The sequence below is a fragment of the Aulonocara stuartgranti genome (assembly GCF_965226115.1).
Source record: "Aulonocara stuartgranti genome assembly, chromosome: 20".
Lineage (NCBI taxonomy): Eukaryota > Metazoa > Chordata > Actinopteri > Cichliformes > Cichlidae > Aulonocara > Aulonocara stuartgranti.
This window is the reverse complement of record NC_138956.1, coordinates 21,873,992-21,894,700: the sequence shown is the minus strand read 5'-3', so window position 1 is coordinate 21,894,700 and position 20,709 is coordinate 21,873,992. Positions and strand designations below refer to the sequence as shown.

Below are 20,709 nucleotides of genomic sequence, written 5' to 3'. Positions count from 1 at the left end.
ATTGACAGGGAACAAGGGTCACACAGAAATTGTCATTCATCAGGTCAGAGGTCACAAAGAAAAAGGGTCTCAACTGGAGCTGCCCTGATTTTGCTGCCATGCTCCCTGCTCCTGCCTCTTCATTACTCTGGGCCAGAAAACCTGTATAACCTGCACTCAACAGGGCACAACTCATTTTCAGGCTTGGAAGAGCTGGGGAAAAAATAATTCTGCTATATTGTGGTAAGATTTCTCTAGTGTTGCCTGGGAAGGTCTGTTCCTGGTGTTGTTTGGTTTCTTATGGCGATTTATTGCATATCGTTAGCTTCATAGCATAAGTGCCTAAGTCATTGACTTAGTCAAATGACTTAGGCAATTATGCTATGAAGCTAACGATGCTGACCTTTGTTGATCTGTTATGAGAAATAAATCCTTGGAACAATGAACATGCTTTTGATTGTGTTTGACATTTTCTAATTCTACAGTTACAGATACAATGTAAATGATTAACGATGAACAGGACATCAATGATACTGAAGTATTTACCAAATTAAGCATTGAAATTTAAAAAAAAACATACGGAATCACACCAATTTTCTTCGAGCATATGAGATAAATGTTTACATTAATACTGGACTGTATTTAAGAATAACTACATTTACTCAAGAGAGCAAAATCTATGCAGCATAAGCTAAGATTTTACTTTTTCATCCTTTTAAGAGTCTAATTTGATCCTATATTTACCAGAAATCAATTTACATCTTTCATTAGCTGCTGTATGCCTAAAAAATGAGAGCGCTGCTAAGCCTTAGAGTACATTAGATCAGAGCTGTTTTATCAGCAGAAATAACTTTTAAATTCTTCTTAGCTGTTTTTTTTTTTTAAATTTCATATTAAAAGTACTAGTCATACTGTACAACTTTGTGCCTTCAGTGCAGCTAAAGGACCTGTCTTCTGTTGTCTTACTGCTTTACTGGTTGTGTTTGTGTTACACTTTTATCAGTCTATTACTTGATATTCAAAGCACTTTTAGAGCTTCTTCCCTATGACTTTATACATTTTCACATTTAGTTTAACATCTACAAGCCATAAAATTTGATCAAAGGGTCCAGGAGAGCTACAAATGGATCTAATGGTGAGATCATTACCTTAAGTACTATACAGAAATGCTTGTAGAAAAATAACTGAATTGTAGATGCAGTGTTGGAAGAAATATTTATGTATTTTTCGCCCAAAAGCAACATACTGGTTTCCAAGGTCAAAAATGAATAGCATACCCTATAGCCAGCAATAATATACAATAGGTCTATCTGATGTGTTCTTATAATATCCTCATATGCAGCAGAAGTAAATCATTATCAACACTTTCCTGTCTCACCCAACTTTAGAGCTTCTCAACGTCAGAAAAATGATACCAAAAACTCATAAAAAAGGAGAAAGCAGAAAAGGTTGAGGACGATTCGTTCTGGATTCATCTGAACTCCATGATTTTCGAAGCACCTAAAGCTTGATATGTCTGCAAATCAAGATGTAACAGCGTGTTGATAGCTAATGTAAAATTAATTTAATACTGATTTTGTGAAACACAAAAAGCAGAAAACAAAACATTTCTCTAGCACTCTAAACAACTCCTCACAGAGGGTTCTGTGCAGAACAAGTTTACCACATGGAAAAGTGTCAAAACACTTAAATGTAATGCTATTATCTACACAAATGACAACACCTGGGATCCGCAGCGTCTCATCTGCTCAATGGACAGCAAGTGTCGTTCAGTCAATGCTCTCCGGCACAATGAGTCACGCTGGAAGCCAACAACACTGCATCGAAATTCGATGAGTTATGGACAGCAAGCCTGGTTGAAGGCAAATGCTGTCAAATCATGCGTGACATGAACGCGTAGCACCAATTCTGAATTTCTGTGGATCTGCGGTCCTGCCTGCCTAATGAATGTGAGCAGGGTTCATGTGGGACCAGTAAATGGTTCTTCAGACGTGATGAAACAGCTATTGCGCAGAGGAAAATGGTCAGTTTATCTCAATAGAAATGTCACTACGCAATAAGTATGCAATGGCTCGCTGTCTACTGTAATGAGCCCAGACTGTGGGGTTGTCTCTGGAGACACTGATAGCAAGTATACCCTCTGAATGACAACACTCCTCTGCCATCTGTTTCAGGCATTCAGAACTGTGTATACATGAAAAATGTTATACGTGTAATTCATATAGGGAGTCTGAACACCACGATTTAATGAACAGTGAATATAACCGAAAGGAAAGCACTGAAAGTAGTCACTGTTACACTCCATATACAAACCAAATGGAAAGCCTAAGGGACTCAATTTAGCAGATAACCAGTTTCTCTCCTGGGCTTTGGGTTCCATTGACTGGCAGCCGGTGGCACTCTGTGTACACCCTGTTCTGAATGTGTATGCTTGCACAGTGCACAAGTGCCATGTGACAATATATCTTGATAACTGTGTGACATCTGAATAACTCCAAACAAGCTCAGAGCTGAGTCCATGTCACATGGAAGTCCCTGGAAAGTCCGTAGTTCCTGTGGTTAATTATTTTGTAGCTCAAAAGTCATTTATCAGAGACAGCGGGCCCTGATTTCCTAACCACAGAAGTCCATGTTTTAGAGCACCATGCCTGTCACCTATTAATGGGAAATGCATCCAAGGTGACCCTTAATAGGCTTCACTTTCTCTGTGCATGCTCTCTGTAGACATCCAAGCCAGCAGGGTACAGCAGTTCTGTTGCTGACAGGAAATGGGAGCGCCAGATTAGAGAATGTCAAATTAATGCAGATGGAAGACAGTGAGAGGCACAAAACATGTGACTGCATGGTGTCAAATTGAGTGTCTATTTTTTTCCCTGCCTTCTGCAAAAACATCTGAAATCCCTGCAGTACTGTTGTTATTCTAGACATAAATGCTGGGGTGAAAGTGAGTGACATATTGCTCGATACACTCCGAGACAAATTTGTTTTGAGTCTGGAGAAAATGCAGAGGAGTTGTTGCAGTGTAAATGAGATTTCAAACAACGCTCGAGTAAATTTGAGAATTGCAAATGTTTAAAGAATTAACAGAATTTGTCAACAGCTTTAGGTATTAATTGCTATCAATGCATATTTAGGTTGATCTTTTTTTTCTTCTTTAAAACACTTGCATGTTGTAAGTTTACAAACGTGTGCGCATGTGCTTGATAGAAAGGGGGTATCAACACTGCCATTTTCTACTCTGAAAAGGCACTGTCCATGACAAATAAAAGTACAGATATTCATGAAATATGCCCGGTGGTTTTGACAGCATGTCACGCAAGAAGGCCGTTAGATTGGTCTTGTGCAGTGGGCCAGACATGGGTGATACTTTATTGAAATGCCAAATGACTACTCACAGTGCAGAGCGTGCTTTTGTTTTAAGATGCATGAAAACTGCATGTAACAAAAGAAGCAGTGAGTAGTGGAGAATGGGTTTCTCATTTGCATCTGAGCCTCAAAGTCTGTCGTCTCGTGTTGTCACATACAAGACGGGACCGGGACACTGGCGACACCGTGGTCCTGATCAAGGATATTCCGTGCTATTTTGACTCTTCAGTGAGTTGGTCCCACACATGAAAAAGGCCAGTGGTTATGTGTTTTTTATGGTGTGGCATGTTGAGCATGACAGCAAAGTACAGCAATCACACAGCAGCTTTCATGTCCATTAAACACACATAAAACAGGCTATGCTGTTGTTGCACACGATTACTGCAGAGTTCTCGGAAAAGGAGCGCACAGCAAAGAATGCATTGTAAAAATTTGTCTTCTGTCAGTGTGATGTCATTCATTTTTAAATGTCAAGCTGTTCCTGTCCTTCTATCTAGCTTTTTTTTTTCTCTAACTCGCAAATGTCCAGAACTGGTATTTCATATTTTTAGATCGCTTGCTCAGATGAAAGAGTTGCATTCAGCAAGAAGAAAAGCAAGGAGAGATAGAGCCAAAGCAGAGAGCCTTTAGAGAATGGCTGTTCGCCTCTGATGTGACTGCTGGCTGGCCCTCTCACTGCCAACCAGACAATCCACCCTGGGTGCCGATGTGGTAGCAGCATGTAAACTGTGTAACATGCGTAATGCAAAGATTAAATGACCTTTCCTGACTGTTCTCTCAAGAGACAGTGGCGATTATTATGTAGGAGTGCCGATAAGGGGAGAAATATGGCAGATATTATCTTTGCTGGCCGCCCGTGCCAAAGGATCAACATTTTAAACACATCTTCCTGCCATTAAGGATGATATAGGACATTTGTTTTGTATATTGAAACATTTTAAATGCATGCATAACATGCTTTAAATTAGACATTGTAGATGTATTCACTTCACTGACTGCCTCATAAAGTTCTTGTTAATTTGCTCGATACTGGACCAGATTTTAATGTAGACCCTTAAAAAGCACTGTCTTTTTATTGTAATTTAATTTCTTCTGGTGATGCATGACTTGAAATGTCTCATTTAGTCTCTCCGTCATGTTCTTTATATTTGACAAAAACATAATATCCCCACTTTCGTCCCCCATTTTCACACATGCATTATCCAGTCTCTGCAGGAAAGGTAATTGGATCTGTGGTGTAAATATGCCAGAAGACTTATAGCACACCAAGGAGATATTAGGAGCAGAAAAAAATAAAATAAAATCTGCATGAGAGCCTGATAAACCCAATATTAATTACTTTGCTTATTCCTAATACTACCCTCCCCCTTGGAACCAATTAGCAAGTTGAGATGCTTCTTTTCAGTTTAATGAGGTCTAAGTAATGATAATGAATTTCATATTCCTGCCAAGCATTTAAAATAGGCTACCACAAAGGCAATGCCATGTGAAATGATCTCTCAAGCATAATTCCCAGTCTGCAAGAAGTATTTCCTTCATTGAAAAAATCAAAAATGTGGAAATGAGGTCCCATTTTTAACACTACAAATACAGAGCATGAATTAATAGAAGTAATATTTCTTCACCACGATGCTGTTTGGGTACCACAGGGGTGTTAGTTAAAAGAGACTCTGAATCTGCAGTCTCAGTTTTAGCGAGATTACTTTTTTCAACTCGATCATAAAATCCCCAGCATCCAAATTCCACAGCAGCTGGCTAACAGTGAAGTGACAAAATCATCTAAGGAGCAAGACGAGCACGAGGTCTGCCACACCTCAAAATCCTTTGCAAAGAGAAAAAAAAAAAACCAGGCTTTGTGACAAGGTCTACATCTACACACCCACAATGTGGCTAAGCTGGAAAACTAGTCACCAGGGTAGAATTTTACATTGGCAGAGAGTGCATTCGCCCAAGCAATCCTCAGCACACAAGAGACACGAAGGTCTGAACTTGCTGATATAATGTTTACAAACTCTGGGGGCGAGAGCTATCACTAATTCACTGGTAGTTTTTGATTCCTGGGGAAAATGTTGAATTAAAGTGAACGAGTGCTCACACATGAACACTTGTGCAACCACTGACATCAGCAATTACAGTGAAGTGCCGTGATGGTGGGATCCTTTCCAATGTGAAGGCTTGTTTTGATTCACTGACATAGGAACAAAGGATAAAAAGGCTGAATTGATTTTTTCATGTCATTAATAATGAGGAATTTGAAGTGCTGTCACGGTGCCTGGCAAAACATTTACTGTAGTCTATTATCCTGTAACTCAATGGGCTTACGGGCCTCTAAAAGGGGGCGACATTTTTGGCTAAAAACAACACAGAGCCCATCTATGTGGCTGCAAAGTGGTACTCGCTTTCCTCTTATCATCTTATTAAAATAATGGTTCCAGAGAATACAGGTTCACAGCCGCAAATTCAAAACCAAGATATGAAAAAGAAAACAAAGAGAAGCTAAACAACTAACAGGAAGCACAAAAATGAGCAAAACAACAACCAACATACACAAGAAGAGGCACAAAGTAAAAACCAAGATATAAATAGAATACAAAATGAAATGCAGTAATGTTATTTTTTCAGTTTGGGCGTCTTGCCCTTGGGAGTTCTGGGGGCATGTTTGTCTTCAGGGTGCCACTAGCTCTTATCTATTCTGTGACTCTGGGGTATCCAGGGTTAGAGATAGCAGATAGTTATTCTTTTAGTTTCTTATTTAAATATCTAAAGCTGAAAAAAAGAGAAACATATCTAAAGCTAGTTATTTTTGTTTCCAAGCAATTTAAATATTATTCATGTGAAGTTTATTATTCCCTCTAATAAATGCATTTCTTTATCTTTGTAAGTCACCCAGCACCACGAAACAACTCTATTCCAACATTTGTAAAATCATGCTGTGGTCTAAAGCAGATGTACAATTTAGTGTAATAAAACTTTGAGACTAATTACTCCCAACATCATCATCATCCATTAATTGATGTGAAACTTTAATTGTTTGCATAAACTCATTTAAGAAGCAACTAATTTATTTTCAGACACAGATAAACTTGCTCCATAACTTTCCCGAACCGTGTTTATTATTAGCAAAAACACTCATTCAGTTTGCTGTTTTCACACAACACAAAGGACGATGTCTGTAGAAGCCGAGTTTTGTTTTGGACTATTTCTGGATTAAAGCAAACTGAGCACTTTTATCAGGATTCGGGGTTTCAGAGTCAACTATCCTTGAGCTATGTCAGCTGTCATAGCAACATATTTAGAAAACTGCTGCTAACTACAAACAAATCCAGGGTCTAACAATCTAGCTGATGACCCCAAGAGGATGCACTGCTTCTTATACCCAGCAGAGACAAATTTGTTTGAAACAATCCAATAATAATGTCATTCGGAGGCAAAACGTGTTCTGCTATTCTAAGCAGTTATTAAACAGTAGGCCTTCTTAGCAGAGCTAATGTCTTACAGAAGCAATTGGCCACGGGCCACAGCTCGTATACGCAAAGTTCTAACATAAATGTACTAATTTTAGGAGTAACAATGCATTCTGTTTGTTCCTCAGGAGCTTCTTTGGCTTAGTGCAAAAACTATTTACATGCAAGCTTTCAAGTAGGAGTTTAAGCCATAAGCATTTGGCATTTTGTTTCTTAGTGATGGATTGAACTGAATTGTTAGGTGAACTCTGTTTTACATCACTAAACACAGACTTTAGAGCAGTGGTTCCCAAAGTGGGGTGCACTCTGAAGGACAGAAGAATGCTATAAAGTGTATAGACTATATTATAGACGATGCATTTCTAATAGTTGTATTTTATGTTACTTTTTTAAACACATCAAAAATTCGCAGCTGCCTGTTGTCAGTTTGGAGGTGTGACCATAACACAGTAAAGGGGCTTCCTTGAGCGAGGGTACACACAGTCATCTTTAGTGACAGCCTAAATGAGACCGAAGCACCTCTTTATTGAGAATCTGTTGATATGACTGGACGCTGTGTTTCATCGGACTTCTCTGATTAACTGCATCTTTGTAGGTAAACAGAGACAAACTACAGATGGATTTTGTATTCCAAGTCACAATTTACGTCTACAGACATGCTTTTTTTTAAGGAAAAAGAAAGCATAAACCACATTTATCATACATCTTTTCATTCTCAGCTGTTTTCCCATTTTAACCCGCCGTGATCAATCTTAGAATCAGGGAGTCTATGGCCTTCAAATGTTTAAATCAAATTTCCAAGGGTATACTTTGGCTTCAAGGATATTTACATAATGTCCACTTTGCTTAAAACATGCAGTATATGCTCCAATAGACTTTAGAGTGCCTTGAGGGTCTTGAGGTATGCAAGAGTGTGTTTTCTTGTTTTGGCTCGTTCTGGGTCACTGATATTATGAATTAAGGCAGACATAAGGATGAATAAGTTTACTTAGGTCACTTTTCTGTCACATGTAGTAGGGAATGATGGGAATGAAAGACTTTTACGTTGGGATGGAGGTTTTTAATGGCAGCAGATCTAAAAAAGCAAGACATTGAGGTAACCGCAGATGATGAGGATTATATTTATTTGTGTCTGATGATCAATGAGATATGACTTTGACAGTGCTACCTCTCAGATAATGAGGTTCACGGCAAAATAGCAGGCTGCTGCCAGCAATGTAATGACCTCAAGATGTGACAGATTTGCAATTACTGTTCTGACTCATGAATGAGTGCTATTAGGCTGTTACAGTGGCCTATTTGTAATAGGTTATGTACATAAACATGGCATATAATGCACAGTGTTAAAATACATCAATAAGTTCTTAAAATGTAGAATGTTTTTGTAAAGAAACTGAAAGACGTTTTTAAAATAAGGTCATTATTCATTAGTATCATGTTCTGAAAAGTTCGTTTAATTTCTACTTTAATTTGTTACAGTTCTCTAAAGGCCCGGAAGAGAAAATTTAACACTGCAGCCTTTATCAGGAGGATAAACTTTGTGAGCCATTAACACCTGTGTTATTAATACTTGGGAAAATTTGGCTTCGATAAGAAATAGCCGGTGAAGTCATGAGAGAGAAAGAGAGAGAGAGAGAAGCCTGGCAAATTAATTAAGCTGTGGGCCACAGAAATTCATTTTGCATATAAGCGTTGTGACCACAAACCATAGCCCAGCACAGAATTGGCAGAAAGACTTCAATTAAACATGCTGTTTAAACAAATATCCACAAGCTTAGAGGAGTACTCTCTTATGAATAATTCATAGGCTAAAAGATAAATGGGAAATACTAGAATATGTAAAACCTATTTGTAGCTGTGAGCATACAGTAATAATTAGGCCACTGATTGTCCTCAGATTCATTTACTTAAGAATATATTTTTCTTTCAGGGCTAACCAAGGAAATTACATGAATACTTTCTAAAATATGATGGCTGAACAAGCTTTGCCTCAGCTTTCAGCAGAGCCATTAAAGCGGGAAATCTTTTTAGCAGGCGGTAGAAGAAGTTTCTGGTGTTTCACAGAGTGGCCGATGGTCTTTCAGTATAACAGTAACATGTGTAACAGCATCAGGACAAAGTGAGTTTGCCGAGTTCCAGATGTGGCGAAGCCTCGGGCTGAGGCTGCACGCCACTTCCCATTGGCACTGCAGCAGAGCAGCGATGACACTAGTGACAGCGTGGTTGAGAGGAGGTCTAGGGGAGGGGAGGAGGAAGATGTATGTCAAAATAATGTGCCTCCAGGATGCCTTATATAAGGCTATTAAATTGTCAGTGTCTAAAACAGTGCATAGTGGATACAACCTTTGTTTGTGACATGTTTGTTTCATTGTGAGCTTTGCCAGCGAGTGGTTTCTTTTGTTGAGGCACACAGAAAAAAGTCCTGATCCTCTAGTCCCCACTAAAGCTGCAGAATGGGAGACATGAGGGATTTATGTGGTATTTTCACTCTAGGAAAAAAAGGAGAAACTATAGTTTCACTCCATATATTAGAAGAGAAGATATTTAAGCTGCTTAACACTGAAATTTCATCGATGTTTGAAGGAGCCATCTTAAAGAGGAAGAAGGGTAACTTTGCAAGAGTGCAACATGTAGCATGCGTGACTTAAATATGAGCAGATTTTAACATGCAAGTGAGCTCCTTCTGCTTGTATCCCCAGTTCTGCTGCTTTGCATATCTTCTCTTTGTATGCATGTTCACTCACAGCCAAATGTTTTACAGTAACCACAAGATAAGAGATTATCTGCACGGCGTTGAGATTCAGTGACCTTTCAGTTATGAACAGTTTGACCCTGCCGAGCCAAATGTTGGTGGGAGTAAGTTCACGAGAGAGCAAGGCCACCTCAGGCAGCCACTATCTACTGTTTGTTGTAGTTTTTGCTAACACCTCCACATGATGCACTGCATCACCAATGGCACTATTTCTTCCCCTGAATGTAGACTGCTGCTCAAAAAATTCAACACACCTTTGTTCCCTCTGAACTGAAGCATGTATTTTGATCTTTAACAAATATCACACAACATCTGAGGTGCAAAAGTGTAAATAGCCATACCTGCACAGGATTTTTTAAATGTATTTTTAGTATCTTAGCTTACATTTTAAAATCATTGCCAAGTTATGGGGGTTATTTTTTTGTTTGGTTGTTTGTTTACCAGGTCAGAGTTTTAGACAGAAAAAAAAATTGTCCATCTGCGATTCCTCTCGTTTCCTCTGGATATGTTCAGGGTCAAGAAATACACAACCCCAAATAAAAAGCAACATCTCTGACCAGGCCTTTACGGATGCAAGACAAACACAATCTGTTCTCTTTTGTGCACTGTTCACGCTCTTTGCACCAAATAAATACAGCACCTCATGAATCATACCGCAGAGAGCAACCCTGCCTGTACCAGGAAGGCGGAGAATAGCCCTAAGCATATCTGAGAGAGTGGCAGGCAGCAATCTGTAAGTAGAGCTGTAGGGTGGAAAGCAGGCCACCTTGTTCGATTCACTGAGCACACACAGGCACCTAGTCAAGGGTCATCTAGCTAATGGACTTCTGGACACACATTCTTTGCAATAAGGCTGCCAATATGTCAGTGGATGAACAGGACAGGTGCTTCCACAATGTCAAAAAGAAATTATTATTGAAAACACATCTGGAGTGTGAGACACAGTGCTGATAATAAATCTCTCAGATGCCTGTTCACACAGCAGCCGATAATTCATCAACAGTTTCAATATGTTTAAGAGATATAAAGACCAGGTCACAATTAGCTGATTCCAAAACCACTACACATGAATGATTTGATATACGTCCGGGTAGATCTAAATTCCTATTGGCAAGGACACAACTGATCTCTCGCCCTCTGTAATCTTGATTTCCTCTGGTAATACCAGTCACCGTGAACTCGTGGCATTTTGCTGCCTTTAATGATTGGCCCAGTGGTCTGTAGCCAATGGCCTTCTTGCCACCAATTCATGACCCGTCAACCCCAATCCTTCCACCAATCCAACAGGCACACAACACAGCACAGAACAAATGTTCGAGTGTCAGAATCAATCCAGACAGGCATCCCATCCTCCTCTCATAAAACTGGCATCTCATTTGTGCGGAAGTGAGGTCTATGGAAAAATGGAATGACAGGACATTTTCCCTGTTAGTAAGACGGGGACCTGAAGGATTCAAATTGTTTCTTTTCTCCAAAAAAGGACCCGAACGCACAGTTGAAATATTAATTCAATTTCCTTTTGTTGATATGAGACCACCTATGAGAAGATATCCCATTTGCCTGTGTTTTTCCCCTCTTCTTTTATATATTTTTCTACGTCTCCAATTCACATGCACACACCTGAGTGATGAAATGGAGGTGTTGGAACGGGAAGTCTTCTGACTCACAATATTGAGACTGTTAAAAAGACTTCTTGCTGATATGCTTGAGGTGCACCAGCGCATAGAGGAAATAACAGACACTCAGGACCTGCACATTCATGCAGCTACTTCTCCCTTTGAAGTTCTGACAGCATTGAGCTTCCTCTTCTCTGTTGAATTCGGAGATCATAATTATTTACCATAACCAGGGCTCACGTCCGCCTGATGAAAACAAAAGTCCGACCGCAATGCTTCACTCATATTCCATTCAGTGCAATTTCACAGTCAACACAATCGCACAGATCAAATTGAGGGGGAGCAGTGTAGCATGAATATCAACCGTAATAGCTGAAGAAGGAAAAAGCAAAGGCATTCATTGTTTATCTGTGTGATCTTCAGTAGAAGTTCTCAAGCTATGTGGTGCAAATCTTAATGAAAGTCAGCCCCTGTGCAATCTGCCTGCTAAATAATTTGTTAATCACTAATATATTAATGAAATAAAGACTGAAATAAAGTGGGCTAATATTTTCTCTTAGGAATCTAATTAAACACTTAAGCAGCCAAACCCAGTGATAGGTTTGTAGCTTGAACCCATCCGCTGGAACGTTAAAGGCAATATAATTACACTGCAAAGCAAGACACAAATAGGCAAAGTTCTTCATGTTACTCGTGCACGGGAGAGACCGGACAGAGTGCCGTTCCTCCACTTGACCCCAGTTGCTCTCGTCCGTTCTCCCGTACCACTGTTCTTTTATTGAGGTTACATGAATATGCATAGGTTCATTAACATGTGACGTCTACATACACACAGAGTACCTTGCCTGTGTGTGTGTGTGTGTGTGTGTGTGTGTGTGTGTGTGTGTGTGTGTGTGTGTGTGTGTGTGTGTGTGTGTGTGGACTGCTGATCAAAGGGTCAGACATCCTTGGTCAGGAAGAGGGTAGCCTCCCCCTCACCCTAGATGGTTCATCCTAGATAACACGGTGAGGAAGTCCTGCAGTTCATCTAAACAAAGAGCACTTAGACTAGAACAGACGCAACTACGTTAATCCTACCATAAAACAATAAGACACGGTATGACCTCTCATGCTCCCAAAGTGCTGTCTAATACACACAAAGTTTGCAGACTATCAAGGATCAAAACCTCTACCAATCTACAACTAATTACAAAACTCTAAGCATATATAAGTAAATATTTCTAAGCATAAATGACAATCAACAATACAAATCTAACACCCAGCATACAGTAGCAGTACTCAAGAGGCAATGGAAATAAATGGAGATGATTCAGAATGTATTTTTTGCAGCCATTTCTATGCTGTATGTGTCATGTCAAATAAGAAAGAAAGTACAAAAAGACTCACCAATCATATGAATTGTGGTCCGCCCAGGCCTTGTCCCAGGATGCTGTTGGATGGTGTCGTAGAAAGTGGCCTGACACAGCTGGATGGCAGTCACACTGACCCAGAGGCACAGGCAGAGCAGCCAGGACATGACAGGACACATCTGCTGAGGACCAGTAGAGCTGGAATCAACCCATAATGCATTATGTCTCAACCTCTGACCTCACTCTCCCTCACCTCCACTTCTGCCCCATCCCCTGTGCATGCACACTTCTGGAGTCTTGAGCAAAAATGAATACATTTCAATTTTCTTTTAAGCACTTTTGTCGGTAATTTGACCTCAACGCCCCTCAGTGGAGATTTTTAGTCATCGGAATTTATCATTAGCATGATTATATAAGTATGAGTTCTTCACCATTTCATCTTCCTACTTTGCCCTGTCTTGTCCCTGAGCCACAACACTGCAAATGTGGAGTGATCCCTGGGGACTTTTTCCCATGCAGCAGAGATTTCCCCTGACAGGCTGACTCCCTTCAACTCCTGAGCTGTGCTCCTGCCTCAAAACCAAAATCAAACTTAAAGAAAGATAAGATTTTGCAAGCAGCTGGCTGCCGTGGCTTTTCTGTATCTGTCACAGTAATATGACAGTGACGTGGTGGTAATAGGAATCAAAAGGCTTGTAACGTCTCACCACGCTGTTTAGATAAGAAAAAAAAAGGAGAATATAGAATTCACGGCGAGGAATGCATCTGGTCATATCAAAATGGAAAAGGAAAAAATATTTTTCTAAAAACATTCCTTCCCTGAAATTCATTCATATCAGGATTTATTTATTAGGTTTTACATTTTAATCTAATTTATATATTTCAATGACAAGCCCTAAAAAAAACTTTTATCAAATCATAAGTAAGAAAAAATCTCATTGGTAGTCCTGGGTTGTCTTTTCTGTCTTTTTATTTATTGATATTGGTTTTGTAAATGTTAAACTGGAATAAAATAGATAATTAGCTAAACAGACAGTGCAATTTTAAGCAAAATCAGTATCATAAAATAAGATCAAATGTATTTAGATTTTCTCAACGCTGTATCAGAGAGTCCAGTTATTCTTTATGAATGCATATTTCACAGTTTCCATTCTTTTTCTTCAAAGACTGATACAAAACCTGAACATCTTAACAACGACAGAAATTAGGTTTCACTCAGAGAAGAACAAAAGATTACCTTACCTGAGCAACCCAAAAAATGAGTGTATAAATATCTCAACAGAATGGCATAAATCCATCCATAATTCTGCTCATGTTGATCCCATCCAATAACTGTGGATTTGGCTCAAGCAGGGAACTCCGCTGACTCTGTCTCCCTGCTCCACACTTTGATAGCAACAGTCCGGTGTTTCACGAATGACCGTCAAGCCAGAGTCAGGAAATAGATTTACAGCTGTTTCAATTCCACCTTTGAATTATCACTGCTTCCCCTTAAAGAGCTGCTCCCAGTGACACTGAATTCATTTGCCCCTTCGCATTTATAGGCACGTGCAGAGTGCTCCTTGATTAACTGTAGTGGAATCTCTTCTTTCCCCGTCTGCATCCTTCCAGTGAGAGGCAGCCTCTGAACAGCAGCGCTCGCTGAGTCCCTCCTCAGCGAACACTGAGAGACAAATGTTCACGTACAGCTTGGCTGAGTGTAAAGAGTGTATCACATGTCTTAAAGCCAGACTGCCTCTGGATTAGATGGCATAGTGGGATTCCATCTAAACAGATGCTTCTAACAAATGCAAATAAGGGAAACTGGTATCACTCATGTAGCTGTGACCACGGGATTAGCAATTATTTACATTTAGAATGCATTTATTTTTCATCCGAGGCAACAGTTCATTTTATTCTTTTATTCTTTTCATCTTTAATTGAGTGTCTCAAATCTGTCTACATTAGGGTTTTAAAGACACGCTCAGTGTTTCTAGGTGATTCAAAATTAATCTAAAAATCCTGACCAGAAAGTCAGGATGTTATGTTACCAAGTAACAAAAGATTCGGGAGAAAATAAAAGCAGTCCTCAGCATACCTTTATTTTGTTGTGGGGAGGTGTATAAAAGAAGATGAAGAACATGTTTCCACATGCTCAGAAGAAAAGAAAATTGAAATTGGGTTGTTTTGAGAAATAAAAATGTCCATTCATCTGAAGGCAATCTTCACCTACTGTTGGAGGGAGTTCTTCAGTACACCATTATGGAGATATAATGATGATCATAGGGGGGTGAGAGCTGTAATATGAAGTAAGTCAGTTCCCATGTGGATGAGTGGAAAACAGCTAGATCCTCCCTGTTTTCCACCACCTTCATTATATGGTGATCTCTACTTTTGAATTGTGTCTAGATGTTTTTTGTTTTTTTTTATCACTGGTATGCAGAACATGCCCAAGGCCTGCAGCTCACACTGCCATCTCTACGGCATGGAGACATCACATTTTATTTTGATGCTTGCTCAGGAAGACAGGGTGCATTCCCAGTTCAGGAAGGAGCGAAGAATACCCACAGTGAGAGAAACTGCAAGAAACTGCTGGAGATGTATGCACGTTACAACACAGCATTAATGTCTGTGGCTTTGGCAGAGTCAACTGTGTGGGGGTTTGGGACATATAGGAGAAAGCCAGGCAGCATAAATTGCTGAGTTGTTCAGAGCAGAACAATAGTTTCCAGAGATGAGGAAGTCATTAATAGTTTATAGAGGTTTTTGCATGATGACACTATTTTTTAACAAAGGGCTGAACTTCATTCAAGTCACCTGCTTCACAGGGAGATTGTTGAGAAATATGTGAAATTCATGGAGCACACTGGAGACTGTGTATCTCAAACACAGAACCCTGAAATCAATACTGCCATTGATCTTTATTCCTGTGACTCACACAGACAATTACCCAGAACCCAAAGCAAGACGGGGGCATATGGTCATAGTTAAATATTTGCAAATGGTGTTAGTGATACCGTCAGATTACTTTTTGATATGTGACCAAGTAGCATGAATAACTTAAAATGGATTATTGAAAGTGACTTATTCAGTATAGTATCAAGAAAAGGTGAAAGATGCACCATTACGTCTGAGTACATCTGATTAATGTACCACTGAATCAACTGTTAAACATTTACTTGTCTCTGTGACTTTTATAAAAGTCTATATTAATTCTCTGAACTGACAGGCAATCACTGCATTCAGGAACGACACAAAAGCGGTACATGTGCAAAGGACACTCAAGTATCAAAAGCGTATTGCAACGTGAGACTGAACAATTATTCTGACATTGACCCGACTGAACCTGGTACTAATGCATCCCTGATGTCCAACTACTTGATGAATGGCTAATAATGAATCTCTAAACATGAAATAAATTTAGACACACATATACAAACATGGTCACGTGCACACACAAACAACAAAGCCACACAAACTATGCTGTCAGCAGACTGAAAGAGGTTAGAGCCTAGTGATGTGCAGTGAAGAGCTTGTTTGCAGCCCAGTCAGAAATAATAAATCTTAAACATAAGCTACATAAACAATTTTGGTATTTTGAAAGTTGTGGTTTTGTTGTGTTTAAAGCCATCTACAGTATTATGAAAAAGTCTCAAACTGCTCCTTTAAATTTTTCTTTCAAGGAGCCAGACTTTTTTTTAAGCTATTATAAGCGAGAGTTCTTTAGGCTCTCTAAAGGTCTTTCAAACATTGGGTGCTTTTCACTCTTTTTCAGTCTAGTCCTTGTATCTGACCTTCTTTTTTTTTTGTTAAGCCACTTAACGCTGACCTAGTGTACGAATCATTCAAGTGAGGTGTCTACATATACAGTAACAGACAAATCAAATCTTTAGATACTTTGTGACTAGCAGCCTGTTGCAAAAAAAAAAAACATAATTCACTCCCACTTCTTTAGCTGAAAAAGGTTTCAGTTTGTCCTTCTACTGTTTACTGCAGCCTCGTCTAAAATGGTCTCACTGAAAGGTTGACTGTGAAAAAGTAATTCTTAAGGAATGAAAACAGGGTGGAAAAAAAGACTGAGGAATGCCAAATTACACAGGAAATGTGCTGGGAATAAGTAACAATAGGTCTTATAAAGTGATGAGTGCAAATGTAAAATTTTTGGTTCAAATCGTCATTAATAAGTTCAGCGAGTATCATCAACCATTTTTAACCATGCTGCATTTCAGTCACTGGAGTTGGGGATGTTGTCAAAAACACAGAAAATTACCATCAGATTTTTGTCCACCAAGCAATACCATCTAGAAAGTGTCTGATTGACATAGGCTTTATTATTTAGTAATGACAATGATAACAACACTGCTACAATGAAAGCACAACTTGGTACTCCTAGAGCAGGGGTGGGCAACTCCAGGAATCGAGGGTCGGTGTCCTGCAGGTTTTAGATATTACCCTGGGTCAGCACACCTGAATCACATGATTAGGTCGTTACCAGGCCTCTGGAGAACTTCAGGGCATGTTGAGGAGGTCATTTAGCCATTTAAATCAGCTGTGTTGCTTCAAGGACACATCTACAATCTGCAGGACACCGGCCCTCGAGGCCTGGAGTTGCCCATCCCTGTCCTAGAGTATTTAAAAGTAGAATGGGAGGCAGAGGCTTCAGCTTTCAGCCCCATCTTCTTTGGAACCAGCTTCCAGTTTAGATTTGGGAGACAGACACCGTCTCTACTTTTAAGACTAGGTTTAAAGTTTCCTTTTTTATAAAGCATATAGTTAGAGTTGGATCAGGTGACCCTGAATCCTCCCTTAGTTACGCTGCAACAGGTCTAGGGTGCTGGGGGATTCCCATGTTTCTTCTTCAGCCACCTTTTTCACTCACTATGTATTTATACACCTCTCTGCATTTAATTATTGGTTATTATTAATCTATGGCTCTCTTCCACAACATGTCTTTGTCCTGTTGTGTCCTGGCAGATGGCCACCCTTCCCTGAGCCTGGTTCTACTCGAGGTTTCTTAAAAGAAGTTTTTCTTCCCACTGTCACGAAAGTGCTTGCTCATAGGGGGTCATATGGTCATTGGGGTTTTCTCTGTTTTCTTTGTATTTTTGTCGGGTTTATACCTTATAATAAAAAGCACCTTGAGGCAACAGTTCTTGTAATTTGGCGCTATATATTGAATTGAATTGAATTGAATTGAATTGAATTGAATTGAATTGAAAAACACACAATGGAACACTGAGTCATGGATTGGCCTCCCCAGCAGACTCACATTGGTGAAGGAAGGTGGGATTACCTAAGAGAGTTCAGACTGTGTTGAAGAATAAAAGTGGTGATATCAAATGCTGACTTTCAAGCTTGTTAGAACTGGGCAGACTCTGTTTTTTGCCTTATACCCTCTTATTTCTTTCTGTGTTTGCACATGTTTCAATAAATGATTACACTTATTTCCTATTTTCCCAGCAAAATATGAAGAATTTAGGGGTGACTTGAGACTTTTGCAATAGTGCTATAGGTGAACTCAAATATCACACCAGGGAAAATAAGTTGGAGAAAGTAAAGAAATGAATTTCCTTCCTCATGTTCTGTAATTTGTTATTGCAAACGTAGGCCATAAAAAAGGAAACAACATGTTGTCTCTCAAGAGTTTCTATACAGCCTGTGTCATCACTTTATCTTTCCTCAGCTGAAAGTCCACTAGCTCCCACTTTAAAACACCAAATCCTTCAAAACAAACAAGTCCCCACTCGCTGTCTGAGGAGGGTGCACAGTATCCTGCGGGACCAACATCACCCTGCGCGCCACCTTTTCCATCTGCTGCCCTCAGGGAGAAGGTACAGGTCTATACAGGCCAGAACATCCAGACTGGCCAACAGCCTGTATCCACAGGCTGTGAGGCTCCTGAACTCTCTGCCCCCCTCTCACGGACAATAACCATATCCAACTTCTTAATAGCAATGAACTGGTCTGCATTGGTGCATCATATCTTTATTCTCTTCCCCCTCCTGCCCCCCCCCCCCCTCTTTCTTAAATAGATAACTATCATATCTGATATCATATCTCACAGTACAATAATATTGAATGGGTTGCATTGTTGTATTTTGTCATGTTTCTCAGGTCTTTGTCTGAATTTCTACGAACATTATTGCTAAGGATTGTCTTATTGCATTGGAGTCACACTGGGTTAAATATGTACACTTGGGTTTTAAGGGGTATTTATTATTTTCTTCTTTTTTTTGGGTTGTATGGAAGCCCCAAACGCAATTTCATTGTTCTTGACAATGACAATAAATAAATAAATACTAAAATACTAAATACTAAGTATATACTTTCATTTTTCAGTTTTTTTGGACACAGCTAGGCACTGTAGGTTTGACATTTTTGACACTCACACAAACAGTAGTAGCAAGTGTGTATGCCAGGGGATTAATTAATACTTGCACTACAGAGGCAGGCTGTTATTTATATACAGTCACTTCAAAATAATTTACAGTTCTTTTCATGGATGCATTCAATTCAATTGTGTTGCTCACTGATATGTTTTTAAAAGGTTTGGAGCAGCAGTGAAACTCACATCAAATGAATGCACTCTGTCAGATATCAGACATTGTTTTGTTCTTTACCGGAGATTTTTTTTTTACAATAAGTAATATATAGAGTATCAGTAGGAAAATGACTGTGTAGATAATTATAGTGCACATCAATCGCATGCTCATTTAGTTTGACATTTGCTGAGGCTAATATATTTATGCTCTGATAAATGAGAACAAACAGCACAAGAAAAATTTACAAAACTCTCTAATTATTGTGCACATGTTGGGTTTTTCCCCTCCTTTCTTAGTTTGCTCACAGCTGAACAACAAAAAACAAAAAAACAAAAACAAACTTTGTTGTGAATTGAGAAAAAAATCCCCTGAATCTATATCTATCATGTTTGCAGTGCAACAAGCCAATCAAACATACTTTTTCCTGACCGGCAGACCACCAGTATCTGTCTGAAGAAGGTTCATGCACTGCTGATTCAATGGACTCTTTCCTGAATGGTTCTGACGGCTGCTCTCTGAAAAGCAAGGATGATTTTTGTGAGAATGGCCACAAGAGTTGTCTCCTAAATCTAAAATGGTGGGTACAGATACATGCAGGAGGTACACAGCCCTGAGCTCCCAAGAGCTGCTGGCTCGAATGTTACGTCGAGGGTGACAAGGTTTTTAGGGGCACGTCATGTTTGTTCTTATATTTGCCAAATGACATGCATAAAGTCAAGTATTTTACAAATAATGGCAGCAATATAGATCTAGTGATGCCAGATTTCTCTTCCGAATAGCAAGCCTACAAGATAAGGTGTTGGCTGTTACTTTGTCCAGAGGGGGAGGCAGAGTAAAAATGTCAATAAATCATTGAATTTTGCTCAGGGTGGGAACGCTGGAGATAGCTCAGGAAAAAAAACACATAGCAGTTTTGTACTTAGCTTCGCCCTCAGCTGTGTCTACTCTTTCAATGTTTCCTATTATGTCACCTTTAAAAAAAAATGACATTTTATTAAGATGATATTACTGCTGATTACAATGACACCATTCCCCCGAGGCAGATTTCTATCAGACACAGAGAACATGTCATACTGTAGATCATTTTATGCATCACCACACAATGCCTTTTGAACAATAGTGTGTGTGGGTGTGTGTTTTGGAGGGGGAGTTTGGTAGATAAAAGTCATATACTTCTATGGGCATTCCTGCTATAATATCACACACACACATAAATTAAATAAATAAATCACACGCACCTTCCATACACAGTGTGTTTAGTCCCATGGCTCTGACACAAGAAAGACAAGTGGTGTGCAAACAGTTTCAAAGATTCAATAATAGAAGAAGATAATATCTTGCTGTTGGTTTAACAACTCAAATTTCTTTTCCCTGAGATCAATAAATCACTGCCAGCAAACAACTTACATTTAAATAGTGGGGAATGCCTTTCAAGTGATTCATTTGCATTTCCATTGAATGTTTTTGTTTTCTCAAGCATTCTCCTGCTCCTTTCTGGAAAGGTCAATGGGAAACAGTTGGTGTCTATTTTATCTGCCTGAGCCAACTCTCAAGTTCAGCCAAGTAAGAAATAAGATTATCTTTATAGAAGGCAGTGTGAGAAGCTGGCCTTTGAATCTTATTCGGTAGAGTATTAATGTCTTAGTGGGTAGAATCAGCCAA

The 20,709-nt window shown here is 39.4% G+C and overlaps 1 protein-coding gene across 9 annotated transcripts in view; it reads right to left on the bottom strand.

The window, feature by feature from the left end:
• LOC309697943 (chemokine-like protein TAFA-1) overlaps positions 1 to 20,709 on the bottom strand; it is a 43,966-nt gene that overhangs the window by 6,172 nt on the left and 17,085 nt on the right. For 3 of the 9 annotated variants that reach the window (XM_082520169.1, XM_082520170.1, XM_082520171.1), the window contains exons 1-2: positions 13,769 to 18,035; positions 12,564 to 12,724 (exon numbers count right to left, since the gene is read on the bottom strand). In XM_082520169.1, the coding sequence (XP_082376295.1) occupies positions 12,564 to 12,724; positions 13,769 to 13,824 (217 nt within the window). In that variant the 5' untranslated portion in view covers positions 13,825 to 18,035. The other 6 variants (XM_082520177.1, XM_082520176.1, XM_082520173.1 and 3 more) reach the window with 6 other exon arrangements.